Raw genomic sequence first — 26,740 nt, 5'->3', positions numbered from 1 at the left:
TATAATATTATACATTGTGAAATATGTAAATAAACTTCACTTCTGATAAAATGTGATACCGACTAATGATTGAACTTGATGTTGTTTGTTCATCCCAAAGCAAAACTATTAATAAATTGACTGCAAGTTCCTCAGTTTAATTTTAAATCCATTTGCTGAATCAGTTTGATATTTAATTCATTTATTTCTGCCCCTGTGAGAAACCGATGACCACACGACCATCTTCATTAATTTTAGGTGAAATAATACGAATAAATCAAGACATGACTGGCACAGGTGCTCTATTCATTTTATTCCCCACTGTCTGAGCCAAAAAGAAAGTAATAAGAACAATTAAGACAAACAAGCTTAATGAAAAAAAAGAAGAAACGTACACATTCATATCATGACAACAAGGCTCAAATCAAATACATAGACGGGGGCAAAGGTCAAACACTGAACACATCTCCACTGATGCCCCCTTCTGCTGGGACCAGGACACGATTCACCATCAAACACACTGAACAGGACCAGGGAACCTGGAAACACCGACATGGTTTTACATGTCACATTATCCTCATGCAATGACATTCATGACAAGATCTATGCAAGAGAATTAGGCATTTATGTGCATTCATGTGCTGTCGGAATTTTGGGATATTATGTACAGGCGTAATTTCAACTCCATGTTGAAACCATGGCAACCATCTAAACACAGAGCACCATGTCTCTTTTAGGCAAAGCTATAACACAGCCCTGATTAAACTCAACTGATTCAACTGCCTGATGTGAGGCCGATGAATAAAAGCAGTATAATAAAAGTAATGACCTAATTTAAATCACACACTTTAACATAAAAACATAAAAATACAAGGGCACATCAATTCTAACTTTACTTTGGGTGTTGATGTGGGTCTAATCATGTCTGCTGACTAAACTAAATTAAAACGTAAAACAATGCCTCACATAATATTCCAGTGGTGTTACACTAATGTAATGATCAGAACCAACATGTATTTGAGTCAACAATCTTAACTATTAATAAGACTGTGCATACTGTACACCCTGCCTCTTGTCTTGTTCCTATGTGATAAACAAAATAGTTAAGTTGGGGGCATAACTGTCTCAGCTCATTAACTTTCACTAGTGGCCTAATTATTTATAGGCCAATATGCTTCAACACCTCCATGTCTAGATCATTTGCAGCTCAGCCCCATGAACAGGCACACACCAGATGTCAGATTCTACAGCTGTTCATGTGCGTTAGATCAGTAGAAGTGAAAAAAGAAACTTAAGTGAGGGGTAGTAACAAAACAGGATTAGCATTTTATGGTTGCAAAACTTTAAAGATTGTTCCTTTACCTGTGAAATTACGCTGACAAAGTGAGCACCTTGACTCTTCCTCGCTGAAAAAATAAAATCCATCACTTCATAATATTTTGTACCCAAAATCAGGTGTAACAATACCAACCAGTGAAGTATTTATTTCAAAATGTACTGATACCAAAGCAAAAGCTAATGCTAATGCATGCTGTAAGCTAGAAGCTTACTTCACCAGGTTTCTGCAGATGTTATATCAATAGAAACAAAGGCCTTTTACCTAGTACCTACAGTCCTACTTTTACTTCAAATGTCTTGAACTATGAACACTGAAGAAATCTGAACTGGGTGAAGCTGAATGCAATAATGGCAATGGTGGTTTGGAACCCCGAAGATCCCATGCTTCTTCCCAACATCACAGTTTATATTTTGTTAAACTGTATTTTGATTTAGGTATTTTGGATATTGCAAGTTTAAATTAAACTTATTTCATGCGTTTGTTTTGACTTGTGTACTCTCTTCTTCAGTGAAAATTGTGAGTTTTGACAATATGAGCAATTGTTGTCACCACCACTGGAAACCTTAAAGGAGAGACGTCAATCACACCGCCCTCTGTTGGATAATGTGGAACAGACACAACAGTGAGTGTGCACGATCTGCTCATGACTCAGCACGTATGCAAATAACATGCAAAAAGTAATGCTGCATGAATCTGTGCTAATGTTAGCAAGCGAGGCTGAATAGCATCCCCAGATGATCAGTGTTGTAAACTGACAGTTAATGTTTGACTTTCTTTACGTTGGGACCCAGCAGCCTTCACACTCATGTGTAGTCATCTCCACACCAAGCTGGTTTCTCAATAGAATGAAAGATGAGAGAAATGTTTTCCCCCACTTTCCCACAATGTGACAAATACCCAGAGAACTGCAACAGCACAGCTACAAATACAGAAAGAGGAGAAATCACCACACTGACACTGAGACATGAGGGATCAAAAAGCATTAACAGTGAGCATGCAGAGGCAGAGATACCAAAACACACAGTCACACACTTGTACTTCTATCTTTCTGAGGACACTCATTGACATTATGCCTAGCTCCTTATCCTAACCATCCCAACGAGGCCAGAACCCAGCTGTTAGCCTAACCCTCACCTAGGGCTGGGCGATAAAACGATAAAGAGAATTATCGTGAAATAACTTTTCCTCGATAGAAAAGACTTGGTCGATACAACATCGATAGAACTTGTTCCATCCATGTATTGACAGACAACATAAAACAGCCAATGGTAATGACAATAGCGCTGCATCGAACCAATCACATGATTGGTTTAGTGTTACATCCACATCATGTGTTTGAGTCTACAAAACACTTCTGGAGTCTCAGGGGTAAACTTTGTTAGAGCAGAATCCAATACAATTGAGGTCAATGGTGAGTTCTTCTTCAGACGGAATAAAACAACAAAAAAACCACAACATGCCTCCATACTGCTCCTGTGGTGTCATCCAAGTGTCTGCAAGTCCCGACGTTCAATTTCGACTCGAAACGGCATCATTTACACCCTGTTTTAGCCTAAATGCCCTCTGACAGCAGACTGTGAGGACCAGCAAAAATGTCCTCACTATGTAGGGTCGAATAGTCAAACTGGTCCTCACAAAGACAAAAGTACAAGTACACACAAACACAGACAGACACGGACACACACAGACACACACCCTCATTCTTGGCCTAGGTGCAACGATATTAAAGGCTGTGGGCTTAGAGTGTGTTCCTCTGTGTCTGTGCCACCTGGCAATACTCTAACGGGTGTGAAGGGGGCTCATGGGGTCCATGTCTTTACTATAACACCGTACACTGCAGGAGGACGACAGGGGACCCACATAGTTCCTATGTTAGGCCCACAAGAAGCAGGTGCCCATCCTGAAGAGGAGAATTATCAATCCACACCGTCCTGTTCGATCCATTTGCTGCTTTTGTTTTGCTTTGATCGAAAAAAAGGTTCAACCTGTAGTTTTGTCCAAAAATAATCTTCCCTTCATCTTTCTGGATATTTCTTTGATTTGCACTCTGCTCAGTTACAGTCTCATCTTCAGTCCAGCTTGTTAACTAATCAATGATGACCACAGTTGAAAGCTATAACACAAATATATCCCTGCTCAGTGTTTCAGTAAAACAGTTTGTCCCTGTCCCCCTTCACCGCCCCTCAGTTCTGTCAGTGGCCAGGTCAAAGTTCAAAGGCAGGGAAACAGGAAGTTTCAGGGCTCGCTATCTCTGAAAGGTAGTGGATGGCCCCTGCCATACCTGAGGAGGAGAAACACATCGATTACTTATAATTTACATTTACTAATATTATTCAAACCTTATTAAGTCAAAAACACAAAGCTTTTAGTGCCAGGCCGTCTCAGAGTCCATCAGCTATTGCCTTATGATGATGAAGCCTCTGGGAGAAAAGGACAATATGTAGGGCTTCTGGTGTAGACAGCTGGTATTGAGGCCCAGACTGTCTTCTGTTCTCCCTACACTGTTTACAGTCTAACTGGTTTCTTTTATCACACGAGTCAAACATTTCACACATTGATATTTTTTGTAGGTGTTTTAGGTCCTTAATACACTCCACTTATTTCTACACAGAGGAGCGTATCTGCTGTGGCAAGGTGTGAGTCCACTCTACCTTACTCAGTCTGCTGTATAATTGGCCTCGAATGGACAAGAGACTAAATGTCCGCAACGCAAACAACAGGTCTGCTATAACATACATTTAAAAGATGAGGTTCCAGGAAGTGAAGATAAATGACGCAGCAGGATTAAGTCTTTCTGGTGGAAATTTGAATAATAGTTAAATAATAATAACGATTTCTTACCTTCAAAAAGAGAGTAGGGTCTGTCTGGGATGCGACAGCCGTGGGTGCCGTAGTCCAAACACCACTCAGCAAACTAAAGAAATGTAAGAACATGTTTATAGACATTCATCTTTATGTGTTTGGGAAAATAGGAGGAACATTATACATCAAATAATTACCTCATTAAATTATTGCTGACAACAGCACATCCACTGCACCATATCTGCCCCATTGATGAGATTTTTGGGAGGACTTGTATGAAAAATATCAAGTAATAGTATGTAGACCATTAAGGCTATGAGTAGCTAATGGTGAGGAAAATGTAATTATTAATGTGTTTCTGCTGTTTTCATAACAGACATAATTCATTTTACACTTCACTTGTGTGAAGGCTGCTTTCCATCAGAAAACTATGAAATAATATTGCTTTGTAAAATAATGATATCAGCAGGTTATGAGGCTGTTAAACAAACATATGCATCTCATAGTTTTTTTTATCTTCTTAGTAAGTTACCATGTACCTTTACTGTTAATTGATATTAACTGCTTTAGAGTACTTCCACTGATTTGGCATAATACACTAATGCAGCTGTTGATGGCCAATTTGAAAAAGAAAAAGATCAAAATTAACAATCTTTTTTAGAAACCAACGCCTACATTATCTACTTGTAAACCCTATTGTAGATTTAAAGTAAATTGATAAATTGGTACAGTTCAAAATGTGCTCAATAATCCATAACCCTAACCCCCAAAGATATCTAACAAGTTTGTCTTCTATTTAATCTTTTTTTTAAATGTCTGGAATCAGATCATCAAAAAACAGAAACTAGATTTAAGGTTGGAGCATAAATACATTTTTTGGACCATCGCCCATGTCCATAAGACTGATCAACTCAATTGTCTCCCACATTACTTTCATGTGAAACACAATCAGGATATTAATTCAACGAGGCTGATCCCAAATCTGATATTATCAAGTTGTCCCTTTCATATCTAAAATTATAGAATCAGCTTTAAGAAGCCTGTTTTTTTCCTGGGTTAAGCTCCACATATGTAGGCTGATGCTTTGTCTTACCCTGCAGGCCCGGTACAGGTATTTCTTGTCCTTGGTGATCTTGTATAGAGTGAGGAAGCTGTAGCCGTTGCCCGCGGTGCCGTGACAGATGCCGTAGCCTTTCCTGAGCAGGCCGTGATGCCAGATCACCTCTGCACACTCTGCAGCTTCTTTCAAGTACTTCTCCTCTTTGAAGATCTAGACAGACACATTTGAAGTCGAATAAAACCAGGGACAGAGAAGCAGTTTGTAACAACCACAACATACATGTTAGTATGTTGTGGCAATGTGTGTGGCAATGACTTTACACTGACAGACCTGACAAATTCATAACACTGAACAAATGACCATGTTCGTTCCTCTAACTGTCCACTTTCTTCTTCTTGGTTAAAAGCAGGTTAGGCACCATTAGTTGCATTACTGCCACTTAAAGTATATAATCATTCAATTCAATGGGTCTGTTCAGCTCATGCTCAGCAGGTCACAATAAAAAGTTAGTGAGAGAAAAGCCATGTGTGGCACAAGATCATGAGATCTGTGTCAGTTGAGTGTTGTCAGACCTGACTTTAGTAGCTAATAAATCTAAGAGCGATGCTTCTATATTCCAGCTCACAGATTACCGATCAGACGCGTGTGAAGAAATGTATCTTCAGGATATTATATAATTTTCAGATATGGACATTAAAAAAACAATTGGTTATTTGAAATCAACAGAAAAAGAGGTGTTTCAAATCAACACATGTATGCCATGCAGACATGTGTTGATTTGAAACTAATGGACATCGATGGTAATTATTTTCCTTGGCAAAGTACAACCTGGAAACAAAGTAATATTCTCTGTCAGTTTTATCCATGATGATATGTAATCCAAAGCCAACATTTTATTTTGATTTACAAAATGAAAATCAAACAATCTTTTATTCTCACTTTCCATTTTGACCATGAAAATGGAAAAGGCCTTCTATCAACATTTACATTTTGAGATAGAATGAAAATCAAATAACCACACAATTTGTTTTTAATACCCTTTTTCTGTAAAGAAAGTCGAATGACCAAAACAAACACAGACCAAAACCACAAAGGCTTCTCAAGCCCACAGTCACTAAATGTATTTTTCTAAATGAGCCTGTGCTTTTAATTCTGGCATTTTAAGTCCATTTCTTGTAGCAGAATATGCAAGTTATTGACGATTGAGCTGCTGTTTTAACGTGGACACAGTGGGTGCTTAAAATGTACTATTCCACTAGCTCACGGAAAGTTAAATATCAAATACTTCAAATTTTCAATGCAGCAGAAGTTTCTTTTTTGTCTTTCCCCGACAAGATTCTGTCTCTGAGCTCTGCCGACAGTTCCCTTGATAAAACCTGTGTGAAACCATTGTGTGTATGTGTGTTTGTGTAAGAAATGTAATTAGGCTTGATATTCTACAGTTTAACCATAAATATTATAAATATTTAACAAAATAAATAACAAAAAAATTACAACACATTATTGAACACTGTACATAGAAGCTACAGTTGCTACAGCTAATGTGAAACTTTCCATTGATAAAATAAATGCAGCCACTAAAAAGCTCCTTATGCAGCAAGAATTGTTTATAGTGAGAGTGATAAGTCATAGTGTCTTCCACTGTGTGTTATCAAAGAGCCTCTGCATTAGTGAGAGGAATGAGAAACCTTAGAATAGCAGCATATTAGATGCCAAGTGGCTGCGTAACTGCCAAGAAGAGAACAAAGTAGCCTACAAAGCATTACTGCTGTGTGTGTGTGTGTGTTCCTGTACTGATATATTTGTGAGGACCATTTTAAGCATAGCCCCTACAGAGTGAGGTCCTCACTTTTTCAATGGGCTGTTTAAGGGTTAAGACTTCGTTTTAAGATTAGGGTTAGAATTAGGTTTAGGGAAGGGTTAAACATTTAGTTATGATGGTTAAGGTTAGGGTAAGGGGCGAGTGCGAGTGTCCACACTAAGACAGAAGTACAAACGCGTGTGTGTGCGTGCGTGCGTGCGTCGCGCGCAGCCAGGATATTGAAATGAGAGAGTTGGTGTTCAGTCAGTCACATGTAGCTTTTCAATAAACTGTTGTCACTTTCATCAATGACAAGATAATGTCTGTGTCTCATAAAATAATCAAAAAACATTATACACATTTCAACATGTCGGTGACTTCACACACTGTCCATTTAGTGCAGAGCCGTGCCACGAGGGACCAGCGTTGTTCATGTGCTCGAGTTCACACATGTGCTGTGTGATGTGAACCACACACTACAAACCGTAAACCTGTCTCACCTTATGAGCCATGATGAGCATGTGGATGACACCAGGTGCTCCGTGGCACCAGTGGACCAGGCGGTCGCTCTCGTTGCTCAGGGAGGATGGGAAGTTCCCCGAGCGAAACTTCTTGTGGCGGACATAGTCAATGCTGGGACGCACCAACTCAGATAGGATGTCTGCTTGGACCTTTGCTTCTGGCTTAAATGGGATGAAGAGACAGGAGAGCTTACTTATTAGTCAGTTCTATTCTATCATCCTATTTGGACAACATGATGGGATTCGTTCTTTTGATCTTTATCATGTTGAGGCAGTTTGAGGCTGGACTGAGTCAGAACAGGAGAGTAAAAATCAGGGAAAGAGACTTGAGCAAATGATAAAGATCGTAGAGACTGATGATGTAGTAACATTAATGCCATATCAGTTATACAGACAAACTGAGTTACACATGTTCAGAGTATCAATCAGCCAGAGCACTTCACAACGGCATGATGGGTGTGGAATAGCCGTTAAGCTACATCTAAATTCTATCATGTCATTTCACTCTGCATTCACATGTGGCCTCTCAGAACAACATTTGATTTCTTTGATAGCTCTTCGATAATCATTTTTCATTTTTGTTTTTAAATTGATAGTATCTCTGATCGACCAAAACTTGACCCTTAATCATTATGTCCCCTGAGGTGGTTTTCTTGAATTCTGGTTGCTGTGAGTGATTGCTGTTCTCTACCGTATAAAGACTATTTATGGCTCCACTCTGTTACATATTCCATATGTGAAGGGAATTATCCCCCTGCTGTCGAGATGCACGGATATTTCTTAAAAAGACACACTGGCTTGCATGGTTTACCTATAAAACACCAGAGTTGGTGTGGAAGCAGTTGATAGTTTGATTGACACATGTCTGCAAGCAGCCTTTGAGTTGGGGAGATAGTTTCATCACTCAGAGAACCAAGGTTACAACGTAACTGACCATTCCTCTGTAGATATGTTTCCACTATTGTTCAGAAAGTATTTCCTTTAATCATTTGTTTTATAAGAAAAAATAATTGTCAGCAAATTACCTCTGCCAAAAAGGTTATGTTTGTCTGTTTGTTAGTTAGGAGGATTTCACAAAACTACTAAACTGTGAAGGAGTGGGAACTCATTCAATTCGGAAGCAGATCCTGATAAACAGCCAAATCCAGGATTTTTCTTTTCACAGGCGAGAAAGGTCATTAGCCTCGACAGAGGTATGTGCTCTCTGAGCACCATTCTAGTTTATACTAGATATGGTAACTAACAGACTTAACTGAATATGAAACAAACTATCAAGAAAAATATATTTTGCTGTAAGAAACTAAACAAAAAAATCACTAGCAAATGTAATGCATTGGTAAATATGATTTTTTTGTTACCTGTCAATAAACACAAACTTTTAAAGACATTGTAATTTTAATGCATCAATGCTCCCGCAAAAATAGACCTGGTGATATCGATTGAGAAGTCGGGACAAAAGCTACACGTGAGCCATGAGTAAGACTTTCAAGTCACATATCCAGTCACATATCCAGTCACACTGGTTTGAATAGCAGTGGGTGGTCAGTGGTTGCCCAGTCGAGCCAGAACTGGAACATAACTCAGCAGTGACAAGTGGACATTAGGTCAGCGCATCCATTTTATATAGTAAGATACCTGAACTCATTTTATGGGGCATCCTGGTGACTTAGAGGTTAAAGAGGCCGACCGCGCACAGTGTCCCCCGTTCAAATTCAGACTTTATGATCAGAAAACCATGAAGCAGCATTCTAAAATGATATGAGAAATAAATCTGATTATTTTTTTAATCAACACACACACCCTCAGAGCAACGCATTAATAAAATATAATTAACCAGTAACAAGGAGTTCAGAACATTAGGGAACAGTGCACAATGAACTGTGTGGATTGAGGTCACTGATTCACAGTTTCAGCTCCTATCCAGTTGTGATTGTTTTTGTCTCACTCTACTCTCTGCTATAGGTGTGGAAAAATCCTTGATTCTTAGAAGCATTGCAATGCAGACGTGGATGACTCTGCATCTGCATAATTATAACCAGCACTGCTTCAGGACAGACGCTGATTAAAGGTCTGATCGTCCCGTGTCAGACTCGTGTCAGAGTCTGCTTCCTCCTCACTCCCCCTCTGCGCTCACTTTACACTTTAACAATAAACTCCATCACCAATCACAAGTGATTACGACACGTACATGTGGTTATCAATGTGTGTGCGAAGAGCAAGAGAGACGAGCAGACACATACACTCCTGCAGACAGAAGTTCTTCCCGCAGATTACGACATAACGCTCTGTTTTAACTTGTTGCAGAAGAAGGGACACCCGTTTATCATCAGGTTTTTATAAAGATAAGTTCTACAAGTGTGTGATTAGAAAAAACATCAGAGGAGCAGAATCACTCGTTGACCAGCGGAGGAATGCGGCTCAATGCAGTGGCAAGGGGGGCCAGGTGGGGCCACCTTGCAGTAATATAGAAAATTGTGGATATGATACATTGAAATGCATCGAGATGCATCGACCGATTGTGAATCAAATCGTTGACTGCTGAATCGTAATCGATCAAATCTTGAGGCTAGTGAAGATGCACACCTCTACTCTCTGCCGCTTGATGTTGCTTAAAAATATCTAAATGGCAGAGTTACCTTTTACACCACTTTGGGGCTAATCCCTTGAGAAGAATTCATAGTGAATATCCACTTTATCCACCTCCATTCCTGATCTCAAAAAAGAACCGATGCAGTGAAGCCAACAGCACTTCTGTAATGTGTGACTGTGGGACTTAACAGCTCTACTGGCTCTCAGCCCAGGACAAAAAAGACCCTCCAAACATCAGACATTACACTGGTGTTAAACCACAGAGCCACTGATTCATGTCACTTGCTGGACTTCATAGTGGAATGAGTCCAGCAATCAAAACCAAAAGATTTCTTTCTTTTATCAAATACTGAAGCTGAATCCCTGGAGAATTTTAAATTTGAAAGGGTTTAAGATAAGAAAGTCAAACCCAACCCCATACGGATTTGTAGGGGCAGATACTATACAGATTGTTCTGGCTATGGTTCCTCCTTTTCATATTAAAGCCAGTCAAACGCCATACGAAACTTCCAACACGCACATATTTATTGTCTTCTTACCGAGAGTTGAACTGCTTGCGGGTCCCGTTGCAGAGACGAGGTGGATGAATGCTTGCACGTGGTGTGAATGTGTGTATATGAGGTGGCCTGACATCTAGTTCAAGTCAATTGGTAGCTTAACGTATAGTAATTAAATTATGTCCAAGTTCAAAGTATCAAAAAAACAAACGGTAATTAACGAAATCAACAAACTTAGGAGCGTATATATATATATATATATATATATACACACCCTAAGTTTACACACACACATAGTGGAAACCATAGCTGGACCAAAAAGCTTACTAATTCGGTTATAGTGATCAAGTCTGCTTATTTATAGAGGGAAAGAGATAGCGATAGTGACCTGTACTGTAACTGTGAACTGTACTGTAAAGTACTTGGAGTGGTCATCAAGACTAGAAAAGCGCTTTAGAAATACAGAACATTTACCCTTTAAAAAAAAGTTTTTAAATCAGCAAACATAAACACAGATACTGAGTTGTCCGTGAAAGGCTTATTCACCCATTTTCTTATGAGCTAAACAATAAATTGGAATTATTACATCCTAAACATTTTGACACATTATCAAAAATGAAGGAGACCTTTACCAAGAGAATAAGAATATCTTATTATTATATATGTTTCTCTTTATCACAAGTTCAACAACTCCTCCACATTTGTGGCCTTTAAAAAATCGTATATACTAAACAATTTTTATTAGCAACTGGAGATTGGTCAGACTTTTATCTGAGCTGTGTGACAATGTCTTTAAACCTTTGCTGTTCAGACAGAAGAAACAACCATCCTTCCACCAGCCAGTCGGCCCATTCAGCCACTTCCTGTCACTTACCTGCATGAGTGTGTAATAGATTCCTGCGAGGCCATGAGCAGCACCGATGTACTGCTTTTTGTGCCATTCATAGAGCAGAGGGCAGCGTTCTGTCTTCTTTTGATCTGCTGACATGGTCTTCCCCGATTCCACAATGGCTGTCACCACCTGGAATTTGGAGAGAGAGGAGGGTTTGTGAGGGAAAGTGACTGGTCTGAATATAACCTGACAGAACATCAGTGTGTTCAACCTGCAGAAAATCCACAGAAAACTTTGTATGAATGTGTAATTAAGCATGACTATGATGTGTGTGTGTGTGTGTGTGTGTGTGTGCGTGTGTGTGTGTGAGAGAGAGAGAGTGTGTGTGTGTCTTTAAACCTTCTGGGGATGCTACATGGGAGGGTATGTGATTAACTTTTGGATCAGATAAATTCAACATAAAAAGACACTGAACATTATATTGATCAGAAAATGATTCCCCATCATATGACAGTGTTTCCTATCAATTATCTAGAATGTTGCTTTCCGCCATACTCTAAGTTGTCCTGCAACAGTTTCACAATGAACCAAAAAATGTACACTTCTCATTATAACATAAGACATCTCTAAGTCAGTGTTTTACTCCACTGATTCCTTGGAGAGCTGTCTTGTGCTCTCTAGGTCTCTCCCTCTAGTGCAATTGTCCATAAAGTTTTTACCATCCACACAAACAACCAGACCTCAGTTTCAGCTGCAGCTGTGTGCATACGCATGAGTTGTGTTGAATAAATTTCTCTCACATGCAGATCTTCTCTTCTACTCTCTCTTCTGTGTACAATCTATAGCTTATGTACATTAAAAACAAATATTTATGATCTTATGGTGGGAATTACATTCATTGAGAAGTTTGAAAATGTTGTCATATAGTGTAGTAATCCACTTTAGATTTATGATGGCGTCATTATAAAATGGCATTAATACAGTTTAAGACCTTAATTCCTTCCAAACTTCCTGTGAATGAAAAAACACTACCCTCCCCTAGTGTCTTGATTTGATGCCTCTTGTTGTTTATCTGTATTAAAAACATCTCGGAAAATACATTTAACCAACACCTCCTTGTAAAATAAATATATTCATATTAACTAAACACTATTGAGAGAAAGATTGTGTCGCAGTAACTCATCACTGCAGCAACAACAGTGTCCTTCTCTCTGCCCAACTAACGGAACTGATTGAGGCCTTGGTGCTGCCTTCCAAACTGGATTTACTGGGTGTTGTTTCACACATCACTCGTAGCAACAACGCCGCATTATTGGCTCTACTGGTGCGGTTAGCTGGGCAGACAGAAGGAGGCTGTTGTTGGTGTTGTGATGTCCACAGTGTGTGGTTGTCACGTTGTATCTGACTCACTGGAGCAACTGCGACACAAGCATTGTTAGGCCAGACGTGGGACGTCAGATCTTTTTCTGCCCTAACAGTTTTTATAATCACCATATACAGTATGGAGCTGTTTTAAAGCTGTGCTTTGGTCAGGAAGCAGTGTACATAAGATATCTGCTGCTGTTCTGATGTACACTGCAGCAGGTCTCTGAGATCCTCTAATCAACATTTTGGGAAACGTGGAATTATATGCATTTTGCCCATCCTGTGGGTAATACATTTACCTAATAGAGCTGTATGTGTACAGAGGTCTGGCTGAAATTATTTGTGAACATTCATGTTCAAGTTCTAAACATTCTTGACCCTAATTTGAGTCCATATAACTGAGACCAATACACATGCATCAGTGGCTCCCATTATGAAAAGGTCAAGCAAGCCCTGAGAGGAGCAATGAGCTGAGAATGTTAAAGAGAACAGCTACAAAGAGGAGCCAGAGATCAAGATCCTTTTCTCTGTGGGCTTAATATAAGCTCACTGATAAAACATATGTTTTGGGGTCAATGTTTGAGCCATAATAGTTTTTGTTCTTTTTGTTTTATTTCATGTTTATGCCGCAGTAGGGTCACCAAATGTAATATATTATTTGAACACTTGAGCTGCTTTCAGACATGCACTGACCTCCGGAGGACGTGTATGTGTGAGCGCAAATGTCCGAGCTAGAGCCTGCTGAGTTATTTTTCCCTGCCTGGCACCCCAGTATAAAGTCTGCAGAAAGTCTGGAAGAGACGAGCACAGCAGGAGATCCCCCACAGAATTCCCGGCAAGTGAGTGGGGGGTGATGATGCTTCTAAAGCAGTTGAAAAAACGCAGCCATACACATAGAAGACACTGACCAAGATGTCAAGAGAGTTTCTGGTGATAGAAGCCGATGTAAGTGTCAATGTGCTGTAAAAAAGAAACACAGCAGAAATAAAATGTGACTTGCTGCTTCTCTCTGCTGCAGCATCCATCACCTGAATCCTGCGGAAAAAATCTGTTGCTGTTGTGAAAAGGTCTGAGCAGGGAATCTACCACTGTGTTGTGCATGTGTGAAAGGCAAAAACTCTGGACCCAAGATTCTATAGCTGATTGCCAGGACACCGTTGAATTCTGTGTTTCAGTTTGAATTATTTGGACTGTGTGGAACAATCACGACAACATACCCCAGCAACTACAAACGACGGCTCATAGAACCGCAGCTACAAGGGACCACTAACAGGGACCACCACGGGAACACATCATCTCTTCTTGACTGACCAACATTTGACATGAATGAGCAGAGGTATGTGTAGCGCTACCAACTATACATGGCAATTTGAACATTGTGTGCACCGGGGGAAATAATTTCAACTATGGTGGAACTATTTGATGTGGGACTTGAAGAGTAGGTAAGAGAATACAGGCATTTAAATTATATTACGTCACCCAGGTACATTACCACAACCTCCTCCTCCGTCTAAATGTTTGTTGTGGTCAGAAACTGTCAACGCTGCCCTGCCCTCTAGTGGATATATAACTTTACAACCATGCCAACGTAAGGATGCATTGAAGTATGTGTGCAGTGACGGTCACATTGTTTGAAATGGACATACCTAAGGGCAGAATAAATTAGCCTTCAGTACTTTTTTCTTTTCACTCTTTGATTACATCTAGTGAATGCAACCTGTGAGGCACAGTGCCAAACTTCAAAATTCAGCCTGGGAAGCAAATGGTTTGGGTACAGGTTTAGAAAGGTTGTGTCAAAGACTGTGTGCGTAGACTGCTTTGGTCGAACCAACATCTGGTCTTCCTATTGCTTCACCAGCTTGTCTTACCCTTACTGACGAAAACGTTCTTCTGTTGAATAAAAAGGTTGAAAAGATGTGTTGATGCTTTCTACATGTGTTCTGTTGACTGTTCTGTTGAGTAGTAACATTTAAATAATATATTCTTCCAACGTTTTTCGCCTCTCTTGCCGCCATTACCTCTTTGAAAAACATTTTGTCACAAAAGCGCAATGAATCATGTCAGGTCCACCTGGTTTAGCCTCCGTTGCACATTTGTCGGCTGCATTTGTCCGATCCTTCAAATTGACAGTCTAGTCGCGCTGCTGGGATTTAATCGGTCTACAAATGCAGCCTCCGAAGGAAGCGGCCCCCGAATTGAGACACAGCTCAATAATCCAACAACTTTAATCACAGCAGCAATTTTGACATGATGCATTCGGTAAACACAGGTGTTACTAATCACATAAATGACGAATTATAATTTGTATGATTAGTAAAACAAAACAGTATGTATCATCTATATCATCTCAAAATGGCTGCAGTGAAAAAGGACTGTTGCTCGTGGATTGAGGACCAGACAGGGGGTTTCTGTTTGGTTGGTTGCTGGTTTAATTGTCACATTTTAGAGTTGTGTTGCGGATGTTTTTAATAAACCTTCATCCAGGTTTCTGTCGAGATTGTTGCCTTACTTTATTGGTTGGTTCATATACAGTGTGCACTGCATGTATATTCATGTGTGGGTGTAGGGGCTGGGGGTTCTGAGTCAGCAGTTTAATTTGTCCCCATGCAAGATAGAGTAGGTGCAGCTGCAATACCTCCGTCATGACAAAGCAGATTAATAACCAGCTTGTTCGTTTACAAATTCCTTCACTCATACATCTATACTTCAATCTGTTCACCTCAAATGCTCCCTTCTTTTTCCCTACAACTAATTATTTACAACGTGTGCTGTGTAGACTGTGAGAGAAACACACACAGACAAACACACACCTCAATAAGCAATCAGCCGTCTCTCTGAAAGGGAGGAAATTGAATTCAGGGGAAATTAATCTGTTTACTGTGTTAATTAATCACTGGAAACCAACCAGAGCTGGTGGGATTTAGCACCAAGAGGTTTGAGGAGGCTGAATCGTATCTCTCTGCACACAACTGGCCTTTCAGATTAAATATAACTAACTGAATCAAGTGTTAAGGCTATTTATTTGCTTGTAAAGTGAACAGAGTCAGGACAAAATCCAAACTGATGACAGGAGCGACAGAGTCTCAGACTCATAGTGCGTCAGTGCTGTCAGCATATGCTGACATCAGCTGGAGCTGGAGTGCTGCTGTTAAGTGACCTCATACTTTTACAGTTCAGTTTGGTGGAGTAATGGGTCGACGTTGGTCTGATTCAACTCAGCTGATTATGGTTGGTAACTTCACCTGTTTGAAACAAAGCAGCCCTCTGATCAGATTCCACACAAGTCTGACTGACAGTAACAGTTCCCAACATCGTCTGTCTCACCACAGAAATGCTGTTCCGCATGCTCTTCTAGCCCGAAGCAAACACTAAATATATACTGAATAAATTACCAAGCGGTATTAATGCACTGTGTGCCTCAGTCTGAAAGCAGGGGGAGAAATAAATAATGTTATTGCTGTCCACCTGTCCAACTATTTGGTCCTGAGCAGGACATCTCAAAAGGTGTATTTAAATAATGAATATTTCGATAAAGATATTTTTACATCAGTTGATATCAATAATTATCACGATAAATGTCACATTATTATTTCTTTTAATTTTTAAGTTTGATTATTGCTCCTGAGATAAGGTTGTGGTATGAGCAGAAAATGAAAAACACTTAATAAACAGTAAAAGATTTTCGATCAATTATGTGTTATACTTCCTGAAACAGCAAGACCGAGTCATGAGGCACGTGTCCCATGAGATAACTGACTTCTGGTTTGTGCTGCAGAAGACAAAGGCTAGTTTTGTTTTTTTCTCATATTGTAGTGATGTCACGAAGCAGACACACAGCCTCTGCAGGAAGCCAAACAACAGACAATCTGCTGATGGTAAAAGGCAGACTTCTAAAACCTACTTTTCAGCACTGAGTGACACTCCCTACTCTGCAAGCTGTCAGTCAGAGAAGAAAATCCAGTGCAAATAACCAGCCTGAGCACAAAACTATGTAGGTGAAACAGACAGACACACACAATACCCTCAAGAGTAAGATAATGAAACAAACATGAGCAAAAATGTTGACAAAAGAAGAAAATGTCTCACAGAGCATCGGAGAGAACAACACCAGGGTAGGAGACTAAAGACGATAAAGCTTGCAGAATGCTGCTGTGGACAAAAGATGGTGAAATGAACAGGAGTGCAGTACTACAGGCAACATGGAGCTTTAAAGGCTCAAAATCTTTAGTCCTTTATTAGTTATAATAATACCTCAAACACTTTTAAAGACAACACTGCTGCTGCCTACTCTTTTAGCCCTTCTGTCCCTCTGTGTGTGTTTTTCTGTCACAGTCTAGAAGGCGAGTAGTTATGGTTAAGGATAAGTAAGGCCCCAGGAAATCAATGTCAATGTCTGTGCATGCATGCACAAACAGTTCGGGTGTTTGGCATGGTACTTTTCCAAAGATGACAGCTGGTCCTGCTGTTTCTGCAGTGTGTGTATGTGTGTATGATGATGAAAAGAGTAGTGAGTACAGGGATTAATATCCACTCTTGTGTCCCTTTTCTCTCCGTGGGCGTGGGCGTGGGCATGTGCGTGTGCGTGTGCGTGTGTGTGTGTGTGTGTGTCTTGTCCCCGCTCAGTGAGAGCAGATGGTTATTACAACACCCTCACTGAGAAAAATGACTTAAGTTATCTGAGGATCCTTTCTATGCACATTTTCAATCCAGGTACCTTTGTCCTGATCGATTTCCTACCCTGAAACAAAATATTGAACTTTTTTCAAATAGGTTATGTCACTCAATTTGAAAAACAATAAAGCATTTTCTGACATGAAAAATAAGTTATCGACAAAAGGCAAGAAATTCTGTTCATTCATTCCCAAGTTTCAGAGGGAACCCTTCAACAAAATTAACAACAGCTACAACAATGACAGCTCAGTTATAGGCTTGGTCCTGTCTATAAATAAGCACAGATTTATGCACAGAATAAAATCTTCCGACAATATGCAGGCTAATCTTAACAGTCAATTTAACAGTCCTAATTCGGCTCCAAAATGATCCCACGTCCTTCATTAATAAATCACATCTGTCAACTGCAGCCTAAACCTGTGGCCAAATTAATAATCCAAACTGTAGAGCATTAGGACTGCAACAGCACATTTTATGCAAAAATTCCCCAATCGGCCACATCGACCCAACAACCATCAATCTGTGCAGGCGTGTGTCGGCACGAGCAGAGGAGAGAGATAGAGGAAGAGAGTGAGCAGAGTCAGAATGACCTGAAGTGGATAAATACACACAACTGTGATGATTTTACTCAATAAATAAAATGATCAATCATTATCTGGTGATCAGTGTTGACATTGTGGCAGTAGCTTCAAAAATAAAAAATATTTCAACCCATGGACACTGAAAATCTAAATGTTTAAACTGATGGATAGATATGTCAGCTGAGTCGGTGTCTGAGAATAAGTAAGCCAGCATAGTCAGGATGGACTGACTGAATGAATATTCATAATATATAATAAGTGTCGGCTACTAGGTCAATTTGTTTGAGCAGACCATTATATTGGCTAAATAAAAAACCCTAAGAACAGCAGAACATGAGCTCTGGTCAGTGTTTCGTTTGTAAACTAGAGTGCATATCTTCAGCAAGGCACAACAGTCCCCAAATTCAATCAAGCTGCACCAAATTGCACACACTCATTGTTGGCAGTTCTGGATCCCTGACCCATAGCACATCCTTCCACCAAGTTTCGTGAAAATCGGTTCAGTTGTTTTTGTGTAATCTTAATGACAAACAAATGGGTGAAAACATGGTGGAGGTTATCTGGAGGTCAACAGATGGTCGGTGGAGAGAAAAAGTCATGAAGCACATACAAACCCCCCAGCACACACAGGGCTTGAAAGAGACAAATCCGTGTGGCATCTTCTTGCTGTTGTTGGTGAAATGTTCCGGGTTTGAGAGCCTACTCTCACTCTGTTCAGGAGATCAGCGAGTGAAGTCAGGGTTGCTCAAAGGCACATAGAGTCATGAGCAGAGATTAGATAGGGTTCGGTTAAATACTTGCCTCCAGAGTATACTCTCCCAAACTGATGAAATTCTGACCACTAGGTTTTGGAAGTTTTTCTCCCTTTTCTTTCCTACTGTAGTTTACTACGATGGGATAATGGACTCTGAATTTTTCCTGTTTGACTGACAACATCAATTTTTAGGAGCGGAAGCTTGATAAAGAAGCTTTTACATGTAATATACCTGCTCAACATTATTTATAAGATTGAGATGCTGTAACAGTGAAACACTGAGAAAGTGTGTATTTGAATATAAATTGATATGGACAATGTGGAAAACACACTTAGAAGACATCAAAGTTAACTTCTCTTCTTTCGTGTTACTTGGACTAAAAATAGACCAAAGCCAACATTAATGGAATCGTAAAAATGCATAAATATGTGGTGTCTTACCTTTGTAATGGTGGTCTCATCCACCGTGTCAGCTCCGATCTCTTTGTTAATGTAGAGCAGAGCATAAAGGTAGCCGGCCCGGCCGTACAACAGCTCGTCTGACATCTCAGAGTCTGGACTCAGCACTGACCTCTGCAGCTGGAGGAGTCTGACAGGAACAAACAAGAATCACTGATAGGGATGAGGCTGCCATTTAATACGCAACAATATGGTTTAAAGAACACAAAAGCTGCTTTCAGACATGCACTGGACTCCGCAGTTCCTCCATATTTTCTACAGAGAAGGTGCATGTGTGAACCAAGATGTCAGAGTGAGACGCTCCACAGTTTCTACGGACTTTATCTGCCTGACTTCCGAGAAGTCCGGAGAAATCCAGGAGAAGTCGTTGTGATAACACAGCAGGGAATTCCCTGCTGGATTCACCGCGAGTGAATGGGCGGTTGATGATGCTTCTAATACACAACAGATGCAAAAATAAAAATAAATAAATAAATAAATAAAATCTCCCAGTGAAAAAGCGGTGACACACACATAAGAAGACACCGACGAACATGTCAGGAGTTTGTGGTGATGAGTTCAGGTACGTCAGGATGAAAGGAAGCTGTGAACAGACATCACTTCAACTAAACACAACACTGATGATTATTTTTAATTATACAGGTGTAATTCATTTAAAATGTGTCTGTAATGTGTAGTGTTTGGATTTTCCGACAAAACCCCCAAAAAACGAAATTTAACTCACAGCAAACGCTGCTCTCTCCTCCTCCCTGATCTCTGCCCAGCTTAATGACCCGCGTTGTGACGTAGATGTGCAGCGGAAGTATTAGACAAATCTAAGATAAGGCGTTCCAGCAGCCCACAGAAAAGTGATTACTGTGGGAGAGAAGAGCTCTCTCTGCTGCGGACTTTGGGATTTTGAGCAATGCACACCGTATAGATTCTCAAAAAACACATACAACCCACTAGAGGACTGGGAAAGACTGAAAAAGCAAAATAGGTCTCCTTTAAATTATTTATATGCCTGTCACACTTGATCCTTTTTCTTTGCTTTCTTTATCATGCAAATACTGGAAAAAGAGGTGTAAATGTGTCGTTTATATGCTCTTAACACACAAATACAACACATTTTGTTCACAGCATCCATGTTCTTTCCACTTTCCGACTTTAAAGCACATGAACAGAGACCACGATGAAACTGCACGCCCACCTATGCCAGAAACCTGCACCCATTGGACGTCAGTCAGTCACACGGTATTTATGCCTCAATACATACGGCCCTTTATCTTCTATTTAACTCTAAATGGGAACTTAACATCGTGAACATCATGCAGTCTTGAAAAAGACTTGAAACTGAAGAAACTGAAGAAACTACAGAAACTGACTGAACGCATTGGCCTCACTTTCTAGACCTGAAGTCCAAGTCCATTTTTATACACAGTGTATGATCACATCCCAACCAGCATCCACAGTGGAAGCCACTCACCGAGAGAGGCAGTCTTTGCTGTCAGCGGTGTTGTTGAGTTTGTGGTGGACCACCGCGCCGACTGCCAGTGGCCCTGCATCGCCACACAGGAACGTCACTTTGCGGCTATTCAGGATCCTCATGGCCCTCTTCACATAGTCAAGTGCCCTCTGCAGGTGGGAGGCCTCCTGGGACACCCGGTGCAGCTGGAGGTACAGCAAGGCAATACCTGTTGTAAAGAGAATAGATGTGCTGTAGCCATTAAACTGGGGATAGGTGCTAGATTGATCCTGACATATAGAACTGGCATGTCATCACAGTTTCATGGTGCTGGTGACAGACCTGTCCAGCCAGTGTAGGTGGAGAAGTCATGTGGGTCAGCAGTCTTCAGGCCCTCCTCCATCTGCTGGAGGAGATCTTTGATCTTACTCTGGACTTTCTTCTGGAATGCTTCGTTCACCTAAGGAGGACAGAGAGCATATTTAGAAACGGCAGCAGAAGCAATCAATTACAATTATTGAATAATAATAACTATCAACTGCAGTTTGTCTGTTTCCTAATCTCACATGTCAAAATGGTTTCTGTTAAAAAGGCTAGCATGAGTCTGTCAGACCATTAACTAAAAACTAATGTCACCTACACACATTACACCTACAACCTCCCCATACTGCTTCTCATGACTCAATCGAATAAAGGAGAAGATTTTCATCTAAAAGCTTCAGTGAATCAACAAGCTGCAACTTTACATCTGCCTTGGGGTCTAAAAAAGCCTGCTGGTGTGTTTGTCCATTGTGTGCTGTAAGTCATGGGAAGCTTAATAGTTACAGGCATTTTATGACCCAAACCCGTTTATCATTAGGATTCTTTGGGGGAAACACACTATGTTAATAAGGTAATTTTCCACAAGGCTCTATTTACCCTTTACAGACTTAACAGCATAGGTCAGACAGTGCTTCAAAGGCTGATTAAATCCTTGATATGGAGATAAATAATTCTCTACAGGCCCCATTTACAGTCAGCTTACAGTGTGAACTGTATGAATCACAGCAGCCATAGAGGTTTCAGTGTCTCTTACGAGTCACCCCCTCAAACTAACACCTATGGGAGTCTGGGACGGCACACGGCAGGATATTGTTGTTGTTGATGTTTGTTGGACTTAACACCCATTTACTGGCCTGATTAATTAACCGGAACCACTTAGAGAAGAGGTTTGTCAATCTGCTCAAACCTGGTCCTGTGCAAACAGTCTTCAACAAGCCAATGCCCAACTGCAATTGATTTCTCCATTTTACTCAATGCATCATGGGCTAAAAGGTTAGGTGCAACTGAACAGTCTGTGAAGCTAAAACCCAGAGAGCCTGAGAAGAGTGTGCCCTGTCTTCAAACAGGGAGGATTATGACCAAGATGTCCTTTTCTCTGTGGTCTGACTTACTGCTACAGTATTCATGGACAACAGGATCGATGGCGGAGGAAAGGGAATACATTTTACAGTATGACAAAGGGATGTTTAGAAAAGCTAAGAGAATAATGAAGTAAAACGTAAGACTGAAAATCTAAAGCTTTACTTTAGCTTTTTAACAGGGAAGAAAACATACAGCATTACTGGATAAAGGCACCATGCCAACTAATAAAATGCCTGGAAGGCCACTTTTCTTGTAGATAGGACTGGTTGATAAAACGATATCGATAATTATCGCGATATAACTTGCACACAACACAGAGCGGAGGATGAGCAGCAGCACGTGTTAATGTTTGGGCTCCTGCAGAGAGGTGGACGAATCTGCACCGATGCAGTGACTGAACATATTCGTGTTTTCAGCTACGTCCACCGTTGACTAATTATAACCAGCACTGCTTGAGGATCAGACAGACGCTCATTAAAAGTCCGGTCTGAGTTGGAGTCTGCTTCCTCCTTACTCCTCTGACCTGCGCTCACTTTACACTTTAACAATAAACACAAGTTATTAGGACACATACGTCATGTTTGTTTGATTCTCTAGAGTTTATGAGACATGTTTAAACCTGCTACACAACACGAGACCTAACGTGACGCGCAGTCAGGACATCAGGGTTAAAGTGAGAGGAATGATCCGGAGACATGATTCGACATCATCGATAAACTATTTTAGAATATAGGACTAGATGGTGAATGTGATTATCAGTTTGTGTGTGAAGAGGGACAGAGACGAGCGGGGACACAAACACACACTCTCTCACACACACACACACACACACACACACAAATCCAGCTGTTACAGCAGCAGGTCAGAACGAGGTAGACAAGAGAATAAAGAAACTGAAAAAGGCAATAGAAAAAAGAAAAAAAATATGTTGTTGTTATTTGATTTATATCGTGATATATATCAATATCGACTGATATAAAAACAATATTGTTATAAGATTTGTTTTCCATATCGCCCAGCTCTACTTGTAGATTACTTTGTAACAAGAATGGTACATTTCTACTGTTAACCTTGTGATTACTGTGAACAAAGCTAAGTGTCTTTGACCATGATAACTTTCTACATTTGTAAATTCATTTTCATATTGATATAAAGTGCTGTGATGTCTTTAGACGTCTGCTAAGCCAGCAAAACTCATTGATCTATTCCTCTAATTGGTTTTCCTGGATCCCTTCTCATTGTCTCATTAGCCCCTGAAGTAATCCATTAGTGAAACTCCTTTTTTAACACTACACTGCTTTCGAGTCTGACTGCACACTAAGAATCAAAGCACAATCTCAGACATTATAACTCAGTAAAAAACACACACAGACTGGGTACACATGGACCCATCGTTGTAGCCATGACTGAGAGTAAAGCTCTGGCTGCAGTTCTACCACAGGGTTATTGCTTAAACCTGGATAGGAATAACAGAGAAGCTGAGGAGCTTTCCAAAGCAACAGAAATAATGTTATCTCCTCTTTGGCAGCGTTACTTCATCTAAAAAGGACTTAAAGACTCAATGGAACAAAAAAGTCGGATCAATTGTGGATTCTGCATATTTACATGTGTCCAGTAAAAACAAAGCTTTGGGGGGATGGGAGAAGGGGATTCCTGCAATAACAGAGGCTGCAGTATCTCTAGGACCACATTTATCTGACCCTAGGTTTTTGTGACATTGCCCCCTGATGCTACAAGGTTGAACTGCTGTCAACCAATTTGTCATTTATTTCTGCATGGTCAAACCACATGAACCTCATTTTGGAGTGACCCCGTATTGTAGCCGTTACGGTAGATGCATTGCAACGGCACAAGGCAAGCTGACATGCAGGGTTACAATGATATCCGTTTTTCAACGTATAATATTAACACAGAGTATGCAAAGTAAAAAATTACCATGTCCCTTATTAATTGACAAAGTTGTATTAAAAGGTGAGGGGAAATTGTTTGTTTATATGATTTCAAGTCTGATAATTGAGCTGCCATAACACACCCATACTGTAATTCAGTTAAACATACTGTATATAGTTAAATTAATTACAAATTAAAAGTCCCACATCTGCACGTTGGTATGAATAACAAACAGATTTTGCTGTACTATCAAACGGTGTTGCTCCTTAATTTATGACAATGACTGATGGATTTAAGCTCAAGACAACTATGACTGCACAAATACTGAAAATCACTCATTTTTACCGCATCAATTTAGAGAAACTACAAATTCAACATCCCGCATACGTGGTTACATAAAATGACCATAAAAAGTAGGGGCTTTGAAATGCAGTCCTCAAACTGCAGCCTCGTGTATTGCAGGAACATGATATTGAAGAATTGTCACATGTATCGATTGGTGTTTACTGAAGCCAACAGTGCTGAATGTGTGTGAGTTAGCAGTAACCAGCAGCTCAACATGGAAAGTCATGACGACAGCCTGCTCTCTGTCGTGGAGGAATTGGCCTGTGCCTGTGGATCTAGCTGATGAACTGGACAGCCTAGGTCCCTGTACGCCGGTCACTAACTGTCAGGATCTATAGTCATGGGGAGGGAGCTACAGATTCCAGAGAGCTTTATCACTGGAAGCAGAATGAGAGAAGCCCTGAGTGCAGGAGGCCATCAGACTTTACAGGAGGAGAAATGACAGAAATAAAACTATGATATTGTTTTGGGAAAACAACAAGGGGCAAATGAACAACTAGCACAGAGACACTGGATTTAAACTTCAGGTGATTTAATGGGATGGGACCTTTAATGGGCTGACGGCACCTTTCCACCACAACACTGATGTTTCCAAGTTTCCCATGTACAACAATAGTTCTCAGCAATGACACGTGAAGTGAACTATTTGTTGCTGTAAACCAAATGTCCCCAGATTCCAGTGAGCTCCGTGGTGCTGAGGACACACTTCGCTATGACACACTGAAACCAAACAGCCCACAGCAACATGCACTGTGTGTTTATCATCAGCTGTCATGTGTTGCGTTTAGCATGGACGTGTGTTATAGTCAGTACAGTTTACCCACAATGCCCCCAGTACCTTCACATGTCACTTTTAACATATGTACTTCTATGTTAATCATTACTGAAAACTATCAGAAACAAGTTTTGGAAACGACGCCACAAGTGCAGGCGTGTTACCAAGCTAGCTGCTGTCACTGTTAGCAAGATGTTATTTCAAAACAAACATGGTGGGAAACGAAAGCTCTCACCTTTCCCTCTTCGTCAAACGGATCGTTGTAATCTACGTCCGCTCCTGAGTTGGAGGTGGCGACCCGCTGGTCCCAGTCAGGGAAGCGGTTTGGAAACGAGCGCTCCTCCATCTCCGCCTCTGACGAGATGAGCTTCAGCCGCTTGGACATGTTCTCTCCCATGGCTACGGCGGCCCCGCGGGGACAAAAAACCCTCTGTCACACTGTAGAGGGGAAAAAAACGATTTAGCTTCAAATAATGAATATTTTACAACAAAGTGACACGAACTAATATCTGTATAAGTATACAGGCGTATAGACTACTTCTCATTAAACGACAACTAAATGAATTTCAGACAAGTTAAGAAAGAAACTCGAAGCCCTGCAGTAGAACGGTTACTCCTCTAGTTTAAGAATGATAGTAGTGACATATAAATCTACAGTAGACTACAAATGCTTTCATTTTGAAGACAATATCCCTGATACAACTTCACTGTAACAACCATATTATACTTCTATCAGCCTGTTTGTTACACATAGCACAGTGATCTAAATATATACAATATATTTTCAATGATCGGAATACTATGAATCAGCCCAGATTTTACAATAATAACACATATTATTTATTGTTATTATTATTATTATTATTATTATTATTATTATTGTTATTATTATTATTATTATTATTATTATTATGGTGATTATTATTATTATACAAATACATGATTTTGGTTGTGGTTCACATATTAGACTAAAGACTGGGCCTACCTAAGGCACGAGAAGAGAAACAAGTTTGTTCACTGAAACTTTGAAGCAAATAAGGAGGAAAAAAACTACATTTAAACAGCCCAGGCCATGTGGACCATTATTGAGGCATTGGGTTTCACATTGGGAATGCTGAGCTGTCCATACAGGCCCGACTATGTCTGATGGCTGATATAAATTTCAAAAGACATATATATATATGTAAATGCAAACACCAGAAATGGCAGAATGTTCAGCACCTCCACTGTGGCCAATAGAATGAAATGTGAAGGTAAAGTGGAAACAGTAAAACACCGATTGAATTCCCTCAGTGACAACAGATGGCACCGGTTGCCACACTGTGACTGCTGTATGAAACACATCTTTACATGAGTCACTACAACACTGCAGGTGGTGACAGGTGGAGCCAGGATGGAGCTTACCGAGAGGATCCCCGATCAGCAGTGCCTGGGCTCCCCGGTCTCTCCGGAGCTGCCTCGGCTGGTTAATCGTGGCCGGTGGTCGCTGCTGCTGGAGCGTCTCCCAGCGTCCCAGTGTCCAGCCTCCGGTGAATGGAGAGTGGAAGCCGCAGTGAGAGCGTGCTCAGGCGGACATGTGTCACCGCATCACCGCGTCGCTCCTCTGCGTCCTGCCCGCTCCTCTGTGCCTGA

General features: G+C 40.5%; 1 protein-coding gene across 3 annotated transcripts; it reads right to left on the bottom strand.

Annotated features, from left to right (window-relative positions):
* Positions 1 to 1,398: 1,398 nt before the first annotated feature.
* lancl2 (LanC lantibiotic synthetase component C-like 2 (bacterial)) lies at positions 1,399 to 26,740 on the bottom strand. 3 transcript variants are annotated; one of them, XR_004612336.1, is made up of 11 exons: positions 26,513 to 26,740; positions 25,344 to 25,546; positions 21,037 to 21,154; positions 20,716 to 20,923; positions 19,233 to 19,380; positions 11,463 to 11,609; positions 7,482 to 7,664; positions 5,214 to 5,390; positions 4,160 to 4,232; positions 3,014 to 3,599; positions 1,399 to 2,237 (listed from the first exon to the last, which is right to left on the bottom strand). XR_004612336.1 is itself a non-coding variant. In XM_034572585.1 (10 exons), the coding sequence occupies exons 2-10, from the start codon at positions 25,503 to 25,505 to the stop codon at positions 2,122 to 2,124; spliced, it is 1,332 nt and encodes a 443-aa protein (XP_034428476.1). In that variant the 5' UTR covers positions 25,506 to 25,546; positions 26,513 to 26,740; the 3' UTR covers positions 1,399 to 2,121. The 3 variants fall into 3 exon arrangements, 2 of the variants coding, with proteins under 2 accessions (XP_034428476.1, XP_034428477.1); XM_034572585.1 differs by lacking the exon at positions 3,014 to 3,599; XM_034572586.1 differs by having other exon boundaries at positions 1,399 to 3,599; positions 26,513 to 26,736.

The sequence above is a fragment of the Hippoglossus hippoglossus genome, chromosome 20 (assembly GCF_009819705.1).
Source record: "Hippoglossus hippoglossus isolate fHipHip1 chromosome 20, fHipHip1.pri, whole genome shotgun sequence".
Classification (NCBI taxonomy): Eukaryota; Metazoa; Chordata; class Actinopteri; order Pleuronectiformes; family Pleuronectidae; genus Hippoglossus; species Hippoglossus hippoglossus.
This window is presented reverse-complemented; position numbering and strand designations above follow the sequence as displayed.

Bases quoted from the DNA above. Each gene is read 5' to 3' on its own strand.
- lancl2 (XM_034572585.1), bottom strand. From the start codon at position 25,505: ATGGGAGAGAACATGTCCAAGCGGCTGAAGCTCATCTCGTCAGAGGCG. The intron at 11,610-19,232 runs GTAAGACACCAC...TCCAAATTCCAG, and splicing joins ATGAGACCACCATTACAAAG to GTGGTGACAGCCATTGTGGA. The intron at 4,233-5,213 runs GTAAGACAAAGC...ACATTTCTTTAG, and splicing joins ACCTGTACCGGGCCTGCAGG to TTTGCTGAGTGGTGTTTGGA.